The following is a 19,599-nucleotide window of genomic DNA, read 5'->3' as shown; positions in this document are numbered from 1 at the left end:
GGCAGGAAGGAACAGCTTGAGGTCACTCCAGTCCTGATTGGGCCGGGAACATGGCAAATGGATGGCCCGCTCCTGAAGCGGGCCAGTGCCGTGGTCCTGAACAGGCCACCAGCAGGAGCAGATTTAGTCTGGAAACTCCACCTCCAGCCTCCTCAGCGTGGCTTCAGAACAGCCTCCGTTCACTTTGGGGATGTTCATCATCTGAATACCACACCCCTGAAGCAGCCAGAAGCTGCTTTTTTGGCTCATCTGTTTCAGGCCACAGTCTCTCAGAATCTACAAAGTACATTTTGTGTGCATCCAAGAGGGAAAGAAGCCCAGTTGGTGGAAGGGACAAAGCATCACTGTTGTGACTCCCACTTAACACAGCTCCTGTGGTTTGTTTCTAGGAACAGCTCAGGACTAGGATCTATAAAGGCCTACATGGCTTTGGGCCAGGGTATTTAAATGGATCATGTTCTTCCATAACATAAAACCTTGCATCAGCTTTGAGATGTTCCCTTCTCACCTCTCCACCATCCTTGCAGACATATCTGGTGGAGTTACAAGAAATGTCCTCCCTCATGAATGCTCTCAGCCTCTGGAACTCATTTCCAAGGGAGGCTAAGCAAGTCCCATTCCATTTGGCTTTCCACCAGCAATTATCCAACCATGTTCCAGGGAACAAATTATTATTTTGAAGAATTGTGTTGTGTTCCTTTTATTACTTTTTAAAAAAAAGATCTGTTCTGTTTATAATTCATCTAAGTTCTAATATTATAATTAGTTTATTTACATTGTCAGTATAGATATCATCATATCACCCTGGACACATCTGTTCTTGTCTGATTCAGAAGCTAACCATGGTTAATCTTGGTGGAAGTCCAGCAAGGAATACAAGGGATCTCCAAAAAGGACTAGGAGTTATAATCTATGTAAATAAGAAGTACGAATCAAAGGAAATACTTAATGATAAGAGAGGATCATACGTCGCTGTTGAGGTAACATTAAAAGGAATGAAATTATTGGTGGTGATGGTGGGGGGGGTTATGCTCCTCTAGAGAAGAGAGACAAATTCTTTGCTAAAACAGCACATGAAGTGAGGAAACTGAATTATATCTGACCATAATCTGATCATTATATCTGCTTTAGAAATAATAGAAAGGAAGGTAGAATATTCTTGGAGGTTGAATGAGAGTCTACTGAAAAATGAAAGCATGGTAGAGAAGATAATATAGGAATTAAAATTTTACTTTGAGGAAAACTCTACAAGGATATTTAAAAAAAAAGATATTCTGGGATGCAGGCAAAGCTGTAATCAGGGGGATTCTAATAAAATGCAATGCTGAAGAAAAGGGAAAGAAGAAAGAGAAAGAAAATGCAATTTTAAAAGAGCTAAAAACCAAAGAGCAGAAATGGAGAAACGGAGGAGAGAAAAATTTAAAATAAGAAATACAAATGCTATAACAACAACTTTGATTGATAACAATAAAAGAAATAGAAAGGAAATTACAAGTAGCCAAGCAATGACATTTTGGAGCCAGAAACAAATCAGATTGGTCGACAAATTAAGAAAGGAGGAAATTAAAATAAATAATAAATGGGAAGAAAACAGAACTCATAAAAATAGAAAAAGGAAGACAGGGCTGCCTGCTATTGCCTTTACTATTTGTCACTATCATGGAAATATTAAACAACATGTTAAGAGAAGATCAAGATATCTATGAGATAAGATTACAGGGATATAACTACAAAATAAAGGCGTTTGCGAATGATTTGGTCTGTTTTTTGAAGTATCCATTGAAGAGTATAGAAAGATCATTGAATACCTTGCAAGAATTTGGTAAAGTATTGAGATTTAAAATTAACCAAGATAAAACATCAATCTTAACTAAAAATACTATGAGATAAGATGAAGAAAAGTTAAAAGAAAAATCAAAATTCATGATAGAAAAAAGATATAATACTTAAGGTATTTATTTCACTGAAGCAAATGCTAATTGCTTTGACAACAACTATGGTAGGATATGGTTGGGAATTAAGAAAGATATGGAAAGATGGATGGCACTGAGAATATAATTTTCAGGAAGAGTGGTGGTTATAAAATAACCATCCTCCTGAAATAAATGTATCTCTATCAAAACTTGCTTATTCTTAATGAGAAATGCTTCATAACTTGACAAAAGGAACTAACCAAATTCTTGTTGGAGGGTAAGAAAGCTAGAATTAAATTGCCCATACAGTGGTACCCCGGGTTACGAAAATAATCCGTTCCGCGGCGCCGTTCGTAACCCGAAATCTTTCGCAAGCCGAAAAAGCCATAGGCGCTAGCGCTGGAAGCCGCGATTTCGTGCGAAAAAGCGCCGAAAAGCACCAATTTTTTTTTTCGTAAGCCGAAAAAAAAACGTAACCCGGAACAGTTTTTTCCTATGGGATTTTTTCGTATCCCGGAAATTTCGTAACGCAGTGCTTTCGTATCCCGGGGTACCACTGTACTTACTGAAACAAAAGGAAAAAGAGGATGTGCACTCCCCAATTTGAAACTTTATTATTATGCCAGCTGCTTAACTTGGATAGAAGAACGGGTAAAGCTGACTAATGAAAGAATATTAATTATCGAAAAGACAACACATGATTTGGGTGGCATGCTTTCATGTGGTATAATAAGCCGGAGGAAAATAAAGATTTTGACCATCACTATATCAGAATGGCATTATTTAATGTATGGATGAAAATTAAGAAGATCTTTTATAGAGGTATACCAATATGGGTATCAACCCAAGAAGCTTTCTTTTATAGGAGCAGAGTAAAAGAAGAGTCCTGGCTAAAATACAAATATATTTTAACAACGGATAAAGTATATAGAATGAAAACAAAAGAGCAAATAGGAATAGAAGGTATGAACAAATAGTTGGTTCTTATACAAACAGCTAACTGAAATATTTAGCATGGACAAGAGGATGGAGAGTTTTGAAATAGGCAAAAATGAATTAGATGACATTTTCACAGATGAAAGGGGTCACCACATAGCAAAATACTTTAAAATCTTGTGAGAAAGAGAGCTTGAACAAGAAACAGTTAGGCAGGTAATTACAAAATGGTCCCAAGATAATGACAAAGTTATTGAATTAGAATAATGTGAGAATAATGTGAGAAGACCTGGCATCACATGAATAAATTCACTCAATGTCAGAATTTCAAAAGAAAATTTCTTTAAAAAGATGTACTGCTGGTATCTAAAACCAACAATGCTGACTATGTTGTATAATAAAGGTAAAACCAAATGTTGGAAATGCCAAGCCACTATGATCTTTCTACCATATGTAGTGGAAATATAGCTTAGAAACCAAATACTATAAGAAAATACAGTAGGACCTTGTTATCCACTGGAATTTGGTTCCAGGGTCCCCTGTGGATAACAAAATCCATGGATGTTCAAGTCCCATTAAATTTAATGACAGAGCAAAATGGAAAATCAAGGTTTGCTATTTAGAATTTATACTTTTTTTGAATACGCTCATCCCTCTCTGTTTGTGGACAACAAGCGAGGATCAACCAAATAGTGTGTGTGCGTGGGAGCACGCTGCCATTATAACCAATGGAGCTTGAATATCTGCAATATTTCCAATTTGCAGGAGGGTGTGTATGTTCTGGAACAGATCCCCCGCAAATCAGGAGGGACGAGTGTATTTTCAAGCTGTGGATGCTGGAATCCGTGGATAGAAAATCCATGGATAAGGAGGGCCGACTGTACATGAAATGATAATGGCAATTTTACAGATACCATTGAATTATTTTTGCTTAACATGATCCACAATATTGTAAAAGATGAGGAGGAGACAAAACAGAAAGTTAATATTAAAAATAGTCATAACTACCAGAATTTTGTATGCTAAATATTGGAAAAATAAACACAATCTATCTGTTGATGAATGGAGGATAAAACTGAAGGAAACTAGAAGAGGAAAGGAAACCAATTAAAAAATATTGGGGTAAGAGAGGACCCGATTTAGTACAAATTGGTTGTGTGGGATAGTTTGATAAACATTATAGGTTTGTGTAAAGATTCAGTTTATAATGAATGATAATTAAATGAACAAATGGATAGCAGCTCTTTACAAGAATGAAAGAAAATTAAAGAAAATGGTAATATGCATAGATGTTTCAAAAATGTAATTCGGAAAGAGAAAATCATAATTTATACATTGCATATGGTGAATGCAACCTGAAAGGAAGTCTTTTAAATGTTGGTTTGTTTTGTTATATGTATAGAGGAAGAGTTAAATGAGTTACTTTGTTATGTAATGTAATGTATTATGTGTATATATGAAAGGGATTTATGTTTTTTAATAACTGAAAATGTAATAAAAAGATTTTTTAAAAAAAGAAATATTATTCCTATGTGGAAAATGTTGGTCACTATGCAGAAAATGTTGATTTCTGTGAGAAAGAACGATATGTAAATTTTGCACTGAATAACTCCTGGACTGTGTATAGTATTCAAAAATCACAGTTTTTAAAAGCTTTCTAGACTTCTACCGGGAAGAAAATTGCTTAAATTACTTGTTTCTTTCCTCAAAGACAAAATTAGCAAAGAATTACATCCCTGAAAGAAATCCCAGGTACAATGGGAGCTACTGCTTATAGCAGTATTTGTAAATACAAAATCAATCTGAATCAGTGTTTAGTGTTCTCTGTCTCTCACTCTCTCCCATATTCCCAAATACAGATAATGAATGTAATAGAACTAAAATTGCATATATAAATATAATAATGTATAGTGCATTAAATTCTTCAAGAAAATTGTTTTTTCTGAAAAACAGAACACAAGTGCATTAAAACTATATTCCATAACAAAGCATGCAGGTACAGAACAGTTATTTAACATTACTTCCCACCAGTGAACATTAACATAGCAAGTGGAAATCAATGTTATTTCATAAATGAGATAATTTCCAGAAAGGGAAACACATATGCAGGTAAGAAAGCACATACCTTCTGCACATCTACATGTGCCATTGTTTGTAGAAGCATAGTAAGCTTCTGTAATTTCACATATTTAGAAACTTTTTTTCGGCTTTCGTACAGGACAAATAAGTCTGAAGCCACACTTAATATGACAACAATTCTATGCATGCCTGTATGCATATATACATGCATAAATATAACATATAACATAATATAATACTTAACAATATAACAACAACAATAACAACAAATTAAACAAGTTAAGAGTGGTTAAGTTTTCACCTAATTGTGTTCAATAACTGTACCTGTAAAAGGCTTGCTTTTTTTTTTTTTAATTAACGGCAGCTTCACTTACTAAAATAAAAAGCTGCTTAATACAGTTTAGAAACAGCTTGCTGTAATATTTCACAAAGGTACTACTGATGAGAAGATAATATAAAATTCTTGGCTGTTTATGTGAGGGTGCTGTTACCGTTTTGAAGAATGGATTTTCCACTAACCTTAGATTTACTAAGTGAAGATGTTTTCTCCCTCAGTTCAGCACATTGCCTTTCTGAAGCATTTATAATTGCTTCCACTTTGTCCATCCAGCTAGTAAACTGTCGAACATCATCCTGATAACTTGTCCATTTGGAGAGTGCTCCTTCCAGGTGGCTGAAATTTAAAGGCATGTTTAAATAATGCCAACTAATTTATATATTTCAAAAATTCATGTTCAAAGAAAAAGTTAAGATTGTGATGTGCAGTTTTAGTGTAACATTTGCAAGAAGATCAGTGTTGTGTAGTACTTTGAGTTTGGGACCATGACTCTAGAGACCAAGGTTTGATTCCCACTTTGGTCATTAGACCCACTGGGTGACTTTGGGCAAGTCATACTCTTTCAGATTCAGGGAAAGGCAATGGAAAATCTCATCTGAACAAATCTCACCAAGAAAATTGCACGATAGGTTCATCTTAGGGTTGCAATAAGTTGGAAATGACTTGAAGGCACACAACAATGGAGGTGATGGAATAGGATAGAACTGAGATATAGTGAAAATCTGATATGAATTACAGTGGGCCCTTGGTATCTGCTGGAATTTGGTTCCAAAATCCACCATGGATAGCAAAAATCCATGGATGCTCAAGTCCCATTAAATGTAATGGCATAGTGAAATGTGTGTCCCTTCATATAAGATGGCAGAATCAAGTTTTGTATTTTGAAATTTATAATTTTTGAATATTTTCAAGCCATCGATGGTTGAATCCATGGATAAAGAATCCATGAATATGGAGGGCCAACTCTATTTGACTTGGCTGATATAGAAGTATTGATTCTCATTCCTCTTGTCATGAAAGGACGAAATACCATTATACAGTAACTATCATGGACTCCCATTACTCATCTCTGTAGTGATCCATATTAAAAAAAATGATTAAAGAGAGTATTATGGTAAATTTCACTCTTCATATATTATTCTTAAATAATTATTTATAGGGGGAAAATAATATAATCTGATCCTAAACAATATTTATTTAAATAAATTACAAGACTGAGGCTGCTGCCATTCAGCAGGATTAATGCAGTTTGACACTGCTTTAACTGTCATGGCTCCATTCTATTGAATAATGGGATTTGTAGTTTATTCTAGAAATAGAACTCTCTGACAGACAAGGCTAAATATCTTACAAAACAACAAATTCCAGAATTGTATAGCATTGAGCCATGGCAATTAAAGCCATGACAAACTGCATTAATACTGCAGTGTAGATGCAGCCTATAGCAGCGGCAAATTCAGTAGAATTTGTGTGTGTGTGTGCTTTCAAGTTATTTCCAACTTAAAGCAACCCTAAGGTGAACCTATCACAGGGTTTTCTTCACAAGGTTTGTTCAGAGGGGTTTTGCCTTTGCCTTCTTCTTACGCTGAGACAGTGTGACTCACATAATGTCACTTCTGAGTTAATCTGTTAAGAGTACACATTTTCAGGATTCTTATTTGGCTTTATTGTTTGTTCTCTTTTTGGAATCTTGTACCTTGAACCTCATGTAGAGAAAAGTTAAACAAAGTTTGCAAACTGAATCATGAAATTATCCTAAGATTATACATACATTGGACTTGCCAAAACCAATAAAATATTCAAGGGGAAGATTCAGGTGACTTCTGCAACTGCACCCCAATGGTTTATAATTTTAATTAAGATAACACATAGTTCACTGCTCGTTATTTGGATGTTGTGTACATGTAGATTTTATCCATTTCTCTTTGCTCCTCGGATCTTTTACCTTTTACAATGAATACAAGCAGACAAAAGGGAAGCCCAGGAGTCCTTAAGAGTTCTTAATTGTTGTTCTATTATAGGCACTCCTTCTAGTGATGTATTTTGCAAAACAGATTCTCCTCTTGTCAGCACCATTTTCAACTGGATTTCTTTTTCTTGTTTTACTGAAAGCAGTCCCTGGAAAACAAACAGATCCTTCCATTCTTATCATAAAGATGCACATGTTATTGCACAAGCAAAGAAATCTTTCCACTCCCCAACTCACTTGCACAAAAACCTCTTAATTTTTTAAAAAACAAAAAGTTCATGAATTGCTTGTCCTGGGATTTGATAAAAGCAGCAATGAACAATATTGATACTCAACACCTTACCAGATTTATAAATTATCTTACCTGATTTTATATATTTATACAGCAGATAGAAAAGCAGGGGTTTTTTTTACTCCTGAAAAATATACATGTGTACAATACTTTTTTTTTTTTTTTGCTAACATTACAATAACAAAATAAGTTTCTACTCATAAACTTAATATGAACACAAATATTTAGTAAGAAATTTATGAGGCAAAGATGTCTTGTGCTCTCTTACTCACCTCAAGCTTTGCCATTCTACTATCAAGGGCATTTTTATCAGCAGTGGGATGGCAATAGGATTCTAGCATCTGAATTGCATCTGCCATCCAGTCCTGAAGCTCTTTCAGATCATGAGAGAACTGTTGGTGCTCGGCTACAATTCTGTCCATTCTGGAGACCTTTTCCTTAAATTCATACAGATGTTAACATTACCAACCATTCAGATAATCTACCATTCCACTAGAGTTGAAAAAAATCAGAAAGGGAAATCTCAGAAGGCTAGGTTCAGGATGAGTCAAGGGGTAGAAAGTAAGATAGTTCAACTGGATCAAATTCTCTTTATCTGTTTTCGCTTGAGGTCCATCTGCCAGGAATAAAAGTGAAAACTGTCCAGAATTACTGTATGCATATTTAGCAATTAGTGTATGCACGCCACACATATCGTATATACTCATAATTTATGGTGGACATGCATCCATTTTTTTCTTATTTTATTTAAACAGAGTGCATTTGATTTTATTTTGAGTATTTATACTATATATATATAAATATACTATATATATAATATAAGATGGAACTCAATGTCACAAATATATTTAAAGAGCAAGTATACTTTTCATGTATTATGGAGTAGATATGCTAATAGCATGCCAAACTTTATCTTCTTCTTTTGTATTGTATTTTAGGGCACACTGGTGAATCAAGCATAACATCTCTTGAAATCACTATAGTCTTCCAAATGGAAGATTATGGTGTTATCTGAACATAGCATAATTCTCCTCTGTAGAACCATCAATCAGTTTAAAGGACCCCATTGTCTTTTACCTGACCAGTTACATGTAATAAGGCACCTTTTTGCTTGACAGTTTCTAAAAATGTTATATGTGGTGGGGTGAGTTTTTTAAATTTATGACTCTTAAACTTACTCTTTCCCCATATCATATCACCTGGTTATTGTAAGTGGTATAGCAGTCTCTCCCACAGATTTGTACTATTGTCATGGCCTAGATATGACCAACATCCATTTCCTAATCCCAAATAAGTCTCAAATAAACTTATATAAATGTTAACAAGTTCTCATTGATTCAGTGGATCTACTCTAGTTGGGAGCAGCAATTGAATCTAGGCCTGCGTTGGTTTATATGCTCTGTTGCCAGTATGCAAGCTGTTATATGCATTGCTAAGTAATATTGTTTACAACACAAGAAGTTACAACATTTTTCGCATACAGAACTGCAGAATTTCAGAATGTGGGCTTTCTTTTTTCATTAGTGCTGCCACAAAAAAGCATGCAAGGATAGGTGCATTACCTTTGTTACATTGCTCAGAGCAAGATATTGAGAAGATAGCTGAGATACTCTGTGCATGAAGTTTTTGCTGGCAGCTTGTTCTTCCCAAAGCTGCTGAGCTTTCTCTTTCAGCTTGTTGAGCTGAGATTCATGACACCTTACTTCCTCAAGGACAGACTGTAAAGCATAAGCGGGTCTTTGTTAAGGGTAGATGCAACAAAGCAAGGCAAAAAGAAGGCAAGCAGCAAAGGAAATTAAAGGGGTGGCAATCAGCAAAATTGGGTTAAGGATAATGGATGCAATGACTTTCCAGATGGTCAGATTAAAGTGCAAGAAATGTGCATTTGTTGCTTGTTTGTTGTGTATTATGGAAATTAAGACAACTCTCCCCATGGCAGAGATTTTCTTGCAGACATTTTCTCAACAAGCACATCTGAATATTTTTGATGGCAAGATGCATAAAACTCCTTCATCTCCATTCCACTATCCTCCCAACTGTGATTCTAAGTGTTGTGTAGGAATGTGACCACATGAACATCATGGATGTCTATGCAAAAAAGTTTCCTTATTTATAAATATCATCACTCTCATATTTTTGCAAGTCTGTGAAGTCTGATTAGTGTTATTTCATTTTAAAGTGATGCTCATAATGACGACGATGCTGATCAAACCAAGAACTTATAAGTGGAGAAATGTTCAGAATAAATGTCTGATTTCTGAAATGAAAAAAAAGACACTTTCTTCCTGATAACAATGTTAATTATATGAACTTTTTAATTCTTGTTTTAAAATATTAGGGGGGGGGGAGAAGACTGGTCATTTAAAGGATATATATCTGCTCTGCATTGTAAAAGCATACAAAAATGGAATGAATATTATGGTATTCAAAGATTCAGGGACTTTTGTGAAACACGAAGCATAAATCTCAGTGTTTTGAACTGATCAGCTGAATTGATCTATCCATGAGATAAGGAAACAAAGCATGAAATAAAGAACTATTGGTGCTGAAACTTGCCTAAAGGGAACCAAACTTAAACCCATGTGTTATCATCACCTGTAGCTTTTGTTGTTCTCTCTTTTTAGCTGGGAGGTCATGAAGACGATTACTGCTTTCTTGCACTGTCTTTTGGGTTTCATTTAACCACTCTTGAAGAGGATCTGCACTAGTTTCAAAGTCTTTCATCTGAACCTTTAAGTTCTAAAAATAACATGAAAAAAATTCATAAGACACTTTGCATTATAGATACCATTAAGCAGAGAAGATGATGCAAACCTGTATTTCTTATGCTGGATCTCTCTCTCTCTCTCTCTCTCTCTCTTTTGACCTGGGAGGTGGTATTCAATGAAGTTCACTATTTGGTAAACAATTCCAACCACTTTTTCCACTGGATACTCAAATGCCACACCAAGTACACTCTTTCTGACTTCCTAATTGGGACTAGTCAAAAATTCTATTGGGACTATGCAAATGAGACTTTCTTCAAAGATTGTTCAAGAGTGGAAGTTAGTTAATAAATAAAGTGGCTAGACTACTGGATGTAAGGAATACACTTTTCTAGTCTTAAAACAGCTGATTTGGCTGATAGTCATTTTAAGCATAATTCAAAATCCTGAACTTCAAAATGGGTTGGAATACAAAAAATATTTTTAGTGATAGGTTTCTGAGACTCTTCTATTTCCTGTAAAATAAAACTCAATTTATTTCTATTTTTTGGACAAGACAAGACAAGAAAAATGTTTCTGATGAATCAATATATTTTGTGCTTGGCATATACCTCCAAGGTGGTTTCCTTCTGATGCAGCATGGAGATAAATTTTTTCCATTCCTCTTTAGCGGAGACAACTTTAGTTTGGATGGATTTAGCTTTTTCTTTAGGCAAAACAGATGTTAATAGTTCTCCTTTGGACACCACCAAGTTTAATTTATGCTGGCCACTTTCAGTTTCAGATAAGAATTCCTAAGCAAAGAAAACATTGCCAAATATTATAAAACTGGGGGGAAAGTGTGAATTAGTTTACACGTTATATCTAGTAAATAAAACAGTGTCCGCAACTGGTTGCTGTCCTAATCTTTATTTACATTGAACATTCTAACCATGATGGGTAGTCTATCTCCCATTTTCCCCCTCACTGCTGACAAGATAGTGTTGGCTATTAAACAGATTTTTTTAAAACAAATATAATACATAGTAGTCTTCATCTTACTCATGAATTAATAAAAACCAACTGTAATTGAACAATACATCACTATTTAGCATTTCAAGAACATGTCTGACCTCCCACTGGGTCTTGTTCACTGAACTTTCCATTTCCATCTCTAATATTGCTACGGACCCACTTCCATTTTAGATTAAGTACAATAGTATGTCATCAAGGCCCTAAATTATGGTTAGTGGAAACCAATCAGATCCATAAACTATGGTCAGGAGTTATCCTGTTTCTAATTTGGCTGCAGTTAATCTCAAATTACAACAAATGTTTTTCAACTCCTTATCATGGTCATGCCAGGAAGAGGGAGAAGGTACATGAACCTGCAGGAGCCTTGTCTCATTACCATAAGGCTAAACTATTGACTGTATCATACATAACTTATCTTTAATTAAAGAAACAAGAATTTTCTGCAGGTTAATATTTCTTTTCCAACTGTCAATTATTTGCAACTGTATTCACGTGCTGTTAAAAATTAACTCCTTGCTATGATCCACAGAGTAAATCATGGTTTAAACTCCACACATCTGAGACATAAATATAATAAGGAACAGAAAAATTCCATATGAAGTGGAAATTATTACAGCTTTGAGAATGACAAATCATGTGCGTTAAGTTACCTGTATTTTCTGTATGTTTGCTGCAGCTTCACTGACAGTTTGAGGTGCATCAAAACACTTGGCAGTAGTGATTTTTGAACTGACTAGCCACTGCTGAAAGTCTCTGAAGGCTGTTCTGAATCTCTGTTGTAAGACCTGCTCTTTACTTAGGCAACCTTTCGAAGCTTGAAGACAAAGACTTCAGGTTTCCATGTTTTTACAATGAAAATGTAGATTGAGAATATGTCAGACAGACAGAAAGAAACCAGTTTCTTCCAATGTGATATACAAAATAAAAAATAAATATACATTATATAACTAAGCAATCTAATATTCCTCTGACATCTGTTTGATTATAAAAGAACATCTGCACCACATTTGTTAATGCAAAGAAGGAAAATCTACTTCTTGGTGCTTTTACAATATTTTTATTATTTATTTTATTTTAATATATATATTAAAATTGAAAGAATTATAAAACCATGGTTAGGCCACAGAACACAACCCACAAGAACCATGAGTTATTTATTTTATGAATGGAAGCGTACCTGTTATATTCTTTAATTAACTGTGATACCTTTGCAGAATAGATATTCAAATCTTTGGAAAATCGACAAAGGTCATTTAACTGGGTCTTAACATCATCATTCATATGTTCTGCCTTTGTTAGTTCATCCAACATTTCCTAATTAAAACAAAATGATATTCAAGACATACATTTCTCTCTGTAGAATTCTATGTAGCACTACAAATGCTATACAACATCCTCTGTTTACCCTAGTATATAACTGGTATCATTTATATAAATTGCTCTTTTAAAAACAGAAGTGTTGATTGCTGGGAGGCCCTCAAGATGCTGTTGGAATTCAGCAGCATTCCTGCCCTGGGCTGCTGGGAATTATAGACTGACAACATCTGGAGAGCTGAATGATTTCCATCCCTGTTTTAAGAGTACAGAAAATTTAACTAATGACTAAAGTTACTACTTTTTGTGGCACATTATTCTCTAAAAGTCCTGGATAAATATCACTGTGTCACAGTTGCAAGCTTTAGCCACTTCCCAGTAGACTAAGCAGCTAATGCTCACATTAAATTGCTACAATAAGTCCACCAACTCTTTAATGGATTATTCAACATTTATGTAAATCCCATTCATTCAGTAGTTCTACTATAGCTGAAACTAGGAGTTGAACTTTGGCCTTAATAACTCTGAAATCAGTGGGAGAAATTAATTTTAAAAACTCATAGTGGCTATGAAACTTGTTTTAATGTTAAAGGAAAAATAAATATATAAAAACATAGCCACCCTATGCCACTCTTAGGAAACTAAGGCCCGTTAAAAACGGGCACCCTAGGACGGACTCAGTCCGTGCTAGGGTTAGAAAGGGGCATCTCTTCCAGACACTCCTAACCCTAGCATGGACTGAGTCTGTAACAAATGGCGGCGGCCGTTCCACATGGCCACCGCCATTTTGACGTAACGGACGCTCTGCGTCCGCATGTCGTGCGGCGGAAGTGACGCCACAATTTTCGTGCTCCTTCTTTGCTGCGTCCGGGAACCGTGCCGTTTGGCTGCTGCAGTTCCAGGATGCAGCAACCGGCGGTGGCAGCAGACCACCGCATTTCGGCGGTCTGTAACCCACCTAAGATACTCCAAGCCAAGTTCTACCCAACACTTGGGGAATTTTCTACAGAGTTTTAATAAAACAATAGTTTCCCATGCATCCCAAAAGGTAACTTACAAAAGGACTATGGGGAATGGTTTGAGCTCAAGACCTGTCAGATTACTAGCAACCTAAACTCTTTATAACAAAGTATCACCACGACATGGATAGTATCTGAACACCATTTTTCCTGTTCAGGCAATGGCCTACAACAATTCATTCAGTGTTGTGATGAAGCAGAATACATAGTATCTTGTAATGCCAAAGGAACTAAGCTGATGTGTCTTACAACTTCTTCTACGCAGAGGCCCCAGCTTCAGTGCTATAAACAATGCAATGTATGTGTGCACAGGAGGCCAGGAAATCACTCGAAAAGTGGTAAACATTCTTCAAGATTCTGTGACATTATGCCTTCTACACCAACTCTTCCAAACCAGTTAGAAATATATTCTGAAATTTCCAGTTTAGGTGTTACTGCACACTGCATTCTCCCTCTATCTTGCTAAACAGCATTTTATCCTTTTAAAAGAAATTTAAAATAAAAGACCAGAATAAAAACAAAATAGTTTACCTTTTCTTGGTGCCAGAATTCCACAATTTCTTTGTCTGTGTGCTTACTCTCCAGAGGGGTCAGGCTTTTCGACCAGGTGCTAAGCAGCATGCTGAAGTGCTGCAGGGCCTCTTCCAGATGAGCAGCCTGCCTGGTAAACTCCTGCTCCGACAAGGCCATCTGATTCTGCAGCTCCTGCAAGTCCTTCTGTGTTTGGAATAAGCTGCCTTCCCACTGCTTCCAGTCAGACTGAAGGGCCTGCATTTCAGCCTCTATGTCTTTGCAGCCCTGAGTAGCTGTGTTCTGTTTCACAGCAGAAGAGAGCATTTGAACTCTGTTTAGGCGGCTCTCACCAGTCTGTCTGGAATCTATCAGCTCCTGCAATGGAATATTGTCATGGTAACTGACATGGCTGTGATCCACTCCAGCTGGATAAGGGCACACTTACTATACAAAGAGCACACAGCAGTTGGGAGAGCCGTTTTGCCGACTGCTCCACCTTCATAAGCAGTTGCACCAAAAATTACATTCTGCATTAAAATGTATGAGGAAGGTTAAAACAACAAAGTTGGCAAAACAAAAAAGAAAAGCTGTGCATAAAGTATCAAAACTAGCCCAAAATCAGAGAGAGTTCCATAAATCAAAAAGTGAAGGAAAATGTCTTCATTTTCCTCTCTAGAACACAGAAACAAGTTTGATTTGATAGATGTTGGACACCAAGGGACAACATGGGTGATACATGCATCAGTAAACTCATAATTAGACTACAGCGATGTGATATATATGCATTGGGAATGCCTTGGAAGTATGAAGCCATATTAAAACTGTATGTAAAAAATCCACACTGGCTTCCTATTACAGTCGGCCATCCACATTTGCAGCTTTGACTTTTGAGAATTTGATTATTCATGTTATGATTAATATGTTCTCTCTAGGGATCTGTAGGTCCTCCAGGGTGACTCTATGGTCAGTGTCTCCCAGATGTTGCACTGGAGGATGTAGAGTTCTAGAAGGAACACTTCTCTAGGCATTTGTAGGTCCTCCAACACAATTCTATGGTCAACTTTCAGTGACTGTTAAACATAGAGTTGCACTGAAGGATGGAGCGGTTCGAGTGGTGTTCTTTCAGGTAAAATAATAATGTTTTTTATTTGCATTTCCCCCATTTTCAGGGTGTTCCTGTATTCCTAACCCCAGTGAATGTGGTGGGTCTACTGTACATCCAAAAGCATGTTAAGTATGTTATTAATATATAAAGCCCTAAAAAAATTAGACCCAGATAAAATGAAGAATCGTCACCTTCTGTACAGATCTGCTAGATGTTTATGTTCTTCAGAGGGGATCTTCTGATTGTGCCACCACCTATAGAATAGCAGCAGGACAAGTGCAGCATTTGAAAAGTTTTTGGACTACATGCTCAGCCAATGTAGTGAAGGGGGTGAGGAATTCTGGGAGCTGAAGAGCAACCTCTGGAGGGGTGCAGTTTGCTCACCACTTCTATAGGGCATTATCTGATGGAAATGTACACATGGGCCTCATCTATGGTGCTGGTTCACAAACCCTGTTATGTGGAGGAAGGACTGTAGTAATATCCTTACCAGGAATGTAAATCTAAAACAAATTTTATATTCACATGTGTGGATGAATAATTAAAGTACTTTTCTCCCTGCTATGTGAGAAAAAATGTTCCCACACAGTATTCTCAATTTATTTAATGTCCCAAAGTATTGCACAATAATTATTTTGCTGAGAAAAATTTGGATTTTTCAGAAAAACAATTACTAATATTATTTCTGTTCTAGAACACAGAAACAAGTTTGATTTGATTGACTGTGGACACTAAGGGACAACAAGGGTGATATATGTATCAGTTGTATTAATAAATGTTGTATGGCCTAGAAATGGAAAGAATATGAGAAAATACACATCCTCATTTGGCCATTCCCTGGTAATTTTGTATATCTGTATTTTGAAATGTTGTTGTTTTGACTATTAGATTTTGTTTCAATGTGTATTTTAATGCTGTAAACAACTTTGAGGATTTTTTTTTAATGGCAAGTGGTTTAAAATATTTTAAATAGTTATAAAGTTAACATGGCATGTAATATAAAAAATATCAGCTTATTGACATTTTGAGGTCTCAGTTGTAAGGTTCAAACACTAACAATTCTTTCAAGCATTTAATATAATAGATAAACAGAAGCTATTTTTCCTTCATTGGTCTTTTGCGTTGTGCTCTGTTAAAGGTATGGTACATGCAAGTTAATACAGTCGGTTCTCAGTATATGCAGACTTGCCATCCGTGGATTTAAGTATCCGGGGATGGTAAGCTCACGTTGTCCCCAATAGCAACGCATGCACACAGCCGCACTGCTGTTAGGGACAACGGGACTTTAGGGGTGAGGATCTTTGGCTCCACTTCCTCTGAGACGGCTGGGTAGCTGAGCAAAGATGTGCCTCTGCCTCCCTCCCTCTGCCATGAGGGGCGACCATGAGGCGCTATTCCAGACCTATATGTGCACAGGACCCCCACTGCAGCAGCATCCTGGGGGGCTGGTTTGAATGAGACCCTGTGGAAGAGGAAGAATGAAAGGGAAGGAATGGGAAGTGCTGCACCGCTGGAGCCTCTGCCTGCTCCATCCTCCCGCCCAAGCCACCCCCGCCCTCCTCCATCCCTCCCAGCCTGCCACTGTTATGCTGCTCTTCACAGGTGCCCGTTGTCCCTAATAGACAACAGGACTTGAGCATCTGTGGATTTTGTTATCCATGGGGGGTACACACACACACACACACACACACACACACACATTGTTTATCTGATTTTTGTTTATCAGACTACATGTGATGTCCAACATATCACCATAGTCAACTAAAGTTATTGAAGTAAACAATGTTTAAGAGAAGAGGGCAGTATCGGAGGACAAAGGTGGTATCAGAAAGAAATGCATAAAGTGAATTTTAAATATGTTTGATTGTCTTCAGATATTGTCGTTCATTAACAAATAGACTGTTTTTAGCTTCAGATGGCTTTTGATCCAGCACAGTCTTTCCACTGAAGGAAGGGAGGCTCAACTTTTCTCATTCACTGCTTCAGACAGAGCTACAACACTTCAGACTTTAAGTACTGTAGCTCCATCTTATGGAATCCTAAGATTTGTCATTTTACAAGATCTTTAGCCTTCTATGCCAAAGAATGAAGGTGCCTCACAAATGTAGATTTGTGTAAGATGGAGCCATGGCAGTTTAAATGCTGTCAAACTGCATTATTTCTACAATGGTGATGCACCCATTGCCACTCCCCTTGTTGGCTTGAGCATTTTGGAACTTGTAGTCCAGAAAGGTAACATTTCCAAACTCTGTATATTATAAACACTCAGCATGCCATATCTAAAGGTTTATGAACAAAACATAACAGTAAAACTACTGCAGAAGAATTCCTCACATTGATTTTGGCCAGTTTTTTCCTTAAAGCTGCTGCATCTCCAGATGTGTCTGACCAGCGGTGAAGCTCCTCTTTTGCTGAATGTAGCCAGTCTGTAAATTCATGTACTGAATCAAGGTATAGTAAATGGTCCTTGACAATATCTTCTATTTTCCTCATTTTTTCCTGAAATCAAAATGAGACTGTACTGAATTATTGTATATACTGGATTATAAATTGACCTCATGTATAAGTCTAGGGCAAGTTTTGGAGCCAAAATTATGGATTTTGATATAAACTGTGGATAAGTCAAGGGCAAAACTTAAAGACACGTAGCAAAGAATATAAAGGACAAAGGAAAGAAAAACGATGCCAGAGAACACCACTATTTTCTCACCTAGGCTTTTAAAAAGGCCAGAAGCATAGCAGCAATGGGGGGAGCAGAGGGGACTGGTCCTTCTTTTAGCTTCTCCTAGGATGGACTAAGCTCTCGCCATTCATCACTCAGAGAAGGGGACAGTTTCTATTCTGATAAGAGTTAAAGTACAGTACACACACTGATCCATGGATAAGTTGACCCAGATTTTTTGGGTTGATTTTTTTTAACTAAAATTTTTAGTCTTGTGCATGAGTATATACAGTACTGTGTTCAAGGAATAGCCTGATCAAGGAATAACCTGTATCAGATGAAGGTGATACAGGCTGAATAAGCACCAAGGAGGGAGAAAGACCAATATAAAAGAAACAAAAATATGGTGGTGGTGGTGGTGGTGGTGGTGGTGAGAAAGAGCAGCAGGTGATGACCTTGCAAATCTGGGTACTTTTACTAGTAGGTGATAATTAACAGAGAGAGTAGTGCAGGGCTTTCATGTGTCCTATCTACACTCTGAATGAAGGAGTCTCACAACTATAACAAAATGTATTAGCCAAAAGAAATATGCATAGAAATCTTTGTCCCTCCCAAGGTGTCTCCTTCCATCACTGAATTTAAAAATGAAAGAGCTTCTCAGGTATTCTAGCATTTCCTTATCCAAGAAGAAATTCCAGATGAACCACAATTCTTCATGGAACTTCAAGAACCACAATTCTTCATGGAACTTGTGCACGGATATTTTTTCCTTGAAGCCACACTATATACACAGGAAACATCTAATAAATTTTGAGCACCCTATTCTTCTCCCACTGATCAAATATTTATTTTATTATTCTAAGATTCACACAATTGTGAATTTTGGTAACTACCATAACTTCCATCATGATCATCTGGGCTAGCTCTAATGACTAACTGCTGGATTTTGTCCTATATATAGTTGCTTTCTAACCATACCTGTTAGGAAATCAATACACAGAATGTAGGATGACTAAAGTATTATCTCTATATATTCTTTCGTCATTCTTTAGTCATCCTACATTCTGTGTATTGATTTCCTATATCTTTAGTCATCTTTAGTCATCCTACATTCTGTGTATTGATTTCCTAACAGGTATGGTTAGAAAGCAACTTCTTGTCATGATTCCAGAATTTTAAAAATTGTTAAGACTATCTGCTGCATTACACCACAAAATTTAAGTAGAAGGGAGAAAGCAAGCTATTTTAAAGAAACTACAGGATGCGTACATTTTAAACAAAAACTCCTGGAGCCAAGTTGTAGCTGTCTGGGACAGAAAGCTTAAATCAGCTGTTGGTTGGGTTTTGGGGGGGGAGAGGTGAATTGTTTCTTGGTTCAGGAATAACTGCGTGTCCAATAATGATATACAAACCATATTCCAGCTGTTTTCCCAAGCAAGAAAGGCCTGAAACACATGGGCCAAAAGAAGTGGTTTCTGGCTGCTTTGGGTGTGTGTATGTAGTGTAGTGTTTAGACAAGGCATGCCCCCAACGCAGCCCAAAGTGTCTCTGATGATGCCAAAAGGAGTTGATTTAAACTGATTCCTGGCACCATGGTTTGAGACCTGCAGTAGCAATTCTCTTTGGAAGCAGGCTCTGCAGTTGTTGAGGTCCTAGTTGGATCAAGATTAAAGCGGCCAGAGGTCACTCCTTCCTGTCTGCTTAGCCCCACATTTCACCTATGACTCAACTACTAGTTTAC

General features: G+C 36.7%; 1 protein-coding gene across 1 annotated transcript in view; it reads right to left on the bottom strand.

Moving 5' to 3' along the window:
- Nucleotides 1–19,599, bottom strand: part of SYNE1 (spectrin repeat containing nuclear envelope protein 1) — a 429,497-nt gene that overhangs the window by 214,092 nt on the left and 195,806 nt on the right. The window contains 10 exon segments of the mRNA XM_042446890.1: nt 5,448–5,601; nt 7,211–7,383; nt 7,799–7,963; nt 9,089–9,244; nt 10,122–10,265; nt 10,843–11,025; nt 11,896–12,073; nt 12,423–12,559; nt 14,110–14,466; nt 17,531–17,695. Of these exon segments, the coding sequence (XP_042302824.1) occupies nt 5,448–5,601; nt 7,211–7,383; nt 7,799–7,963; nt 9,089–9,244; nt 10,122–10,265; nt 10,843–11,025; nt 11,896–12,073; nt 12,423–12,559; nt 14,110–14,466; nt 17,531–17,695 (1,812 nt within the window).

This window comes from Sceloporus undulatus, chromosome 1, assembly GCF_019175285.1.
Source record: "Sceloporus undulatus isolate JIND9_A2432 ecotype Alabama chromosome 1, SceUnd_v1.1, whole genome shotgun sequence".
Classification (NCBI taxonomy): domain Eukaryota; kingdom Metazoa; phylum Chordata; class Lepidosauria; order Squamata; family Phrynosomatidae; genus Sceloporus; species Sceloporus undulatus.
Note: the sequence above shows the minus strand (reverse complement) of the source record. Positions and strands in the feature narration are given on the sequence as shown.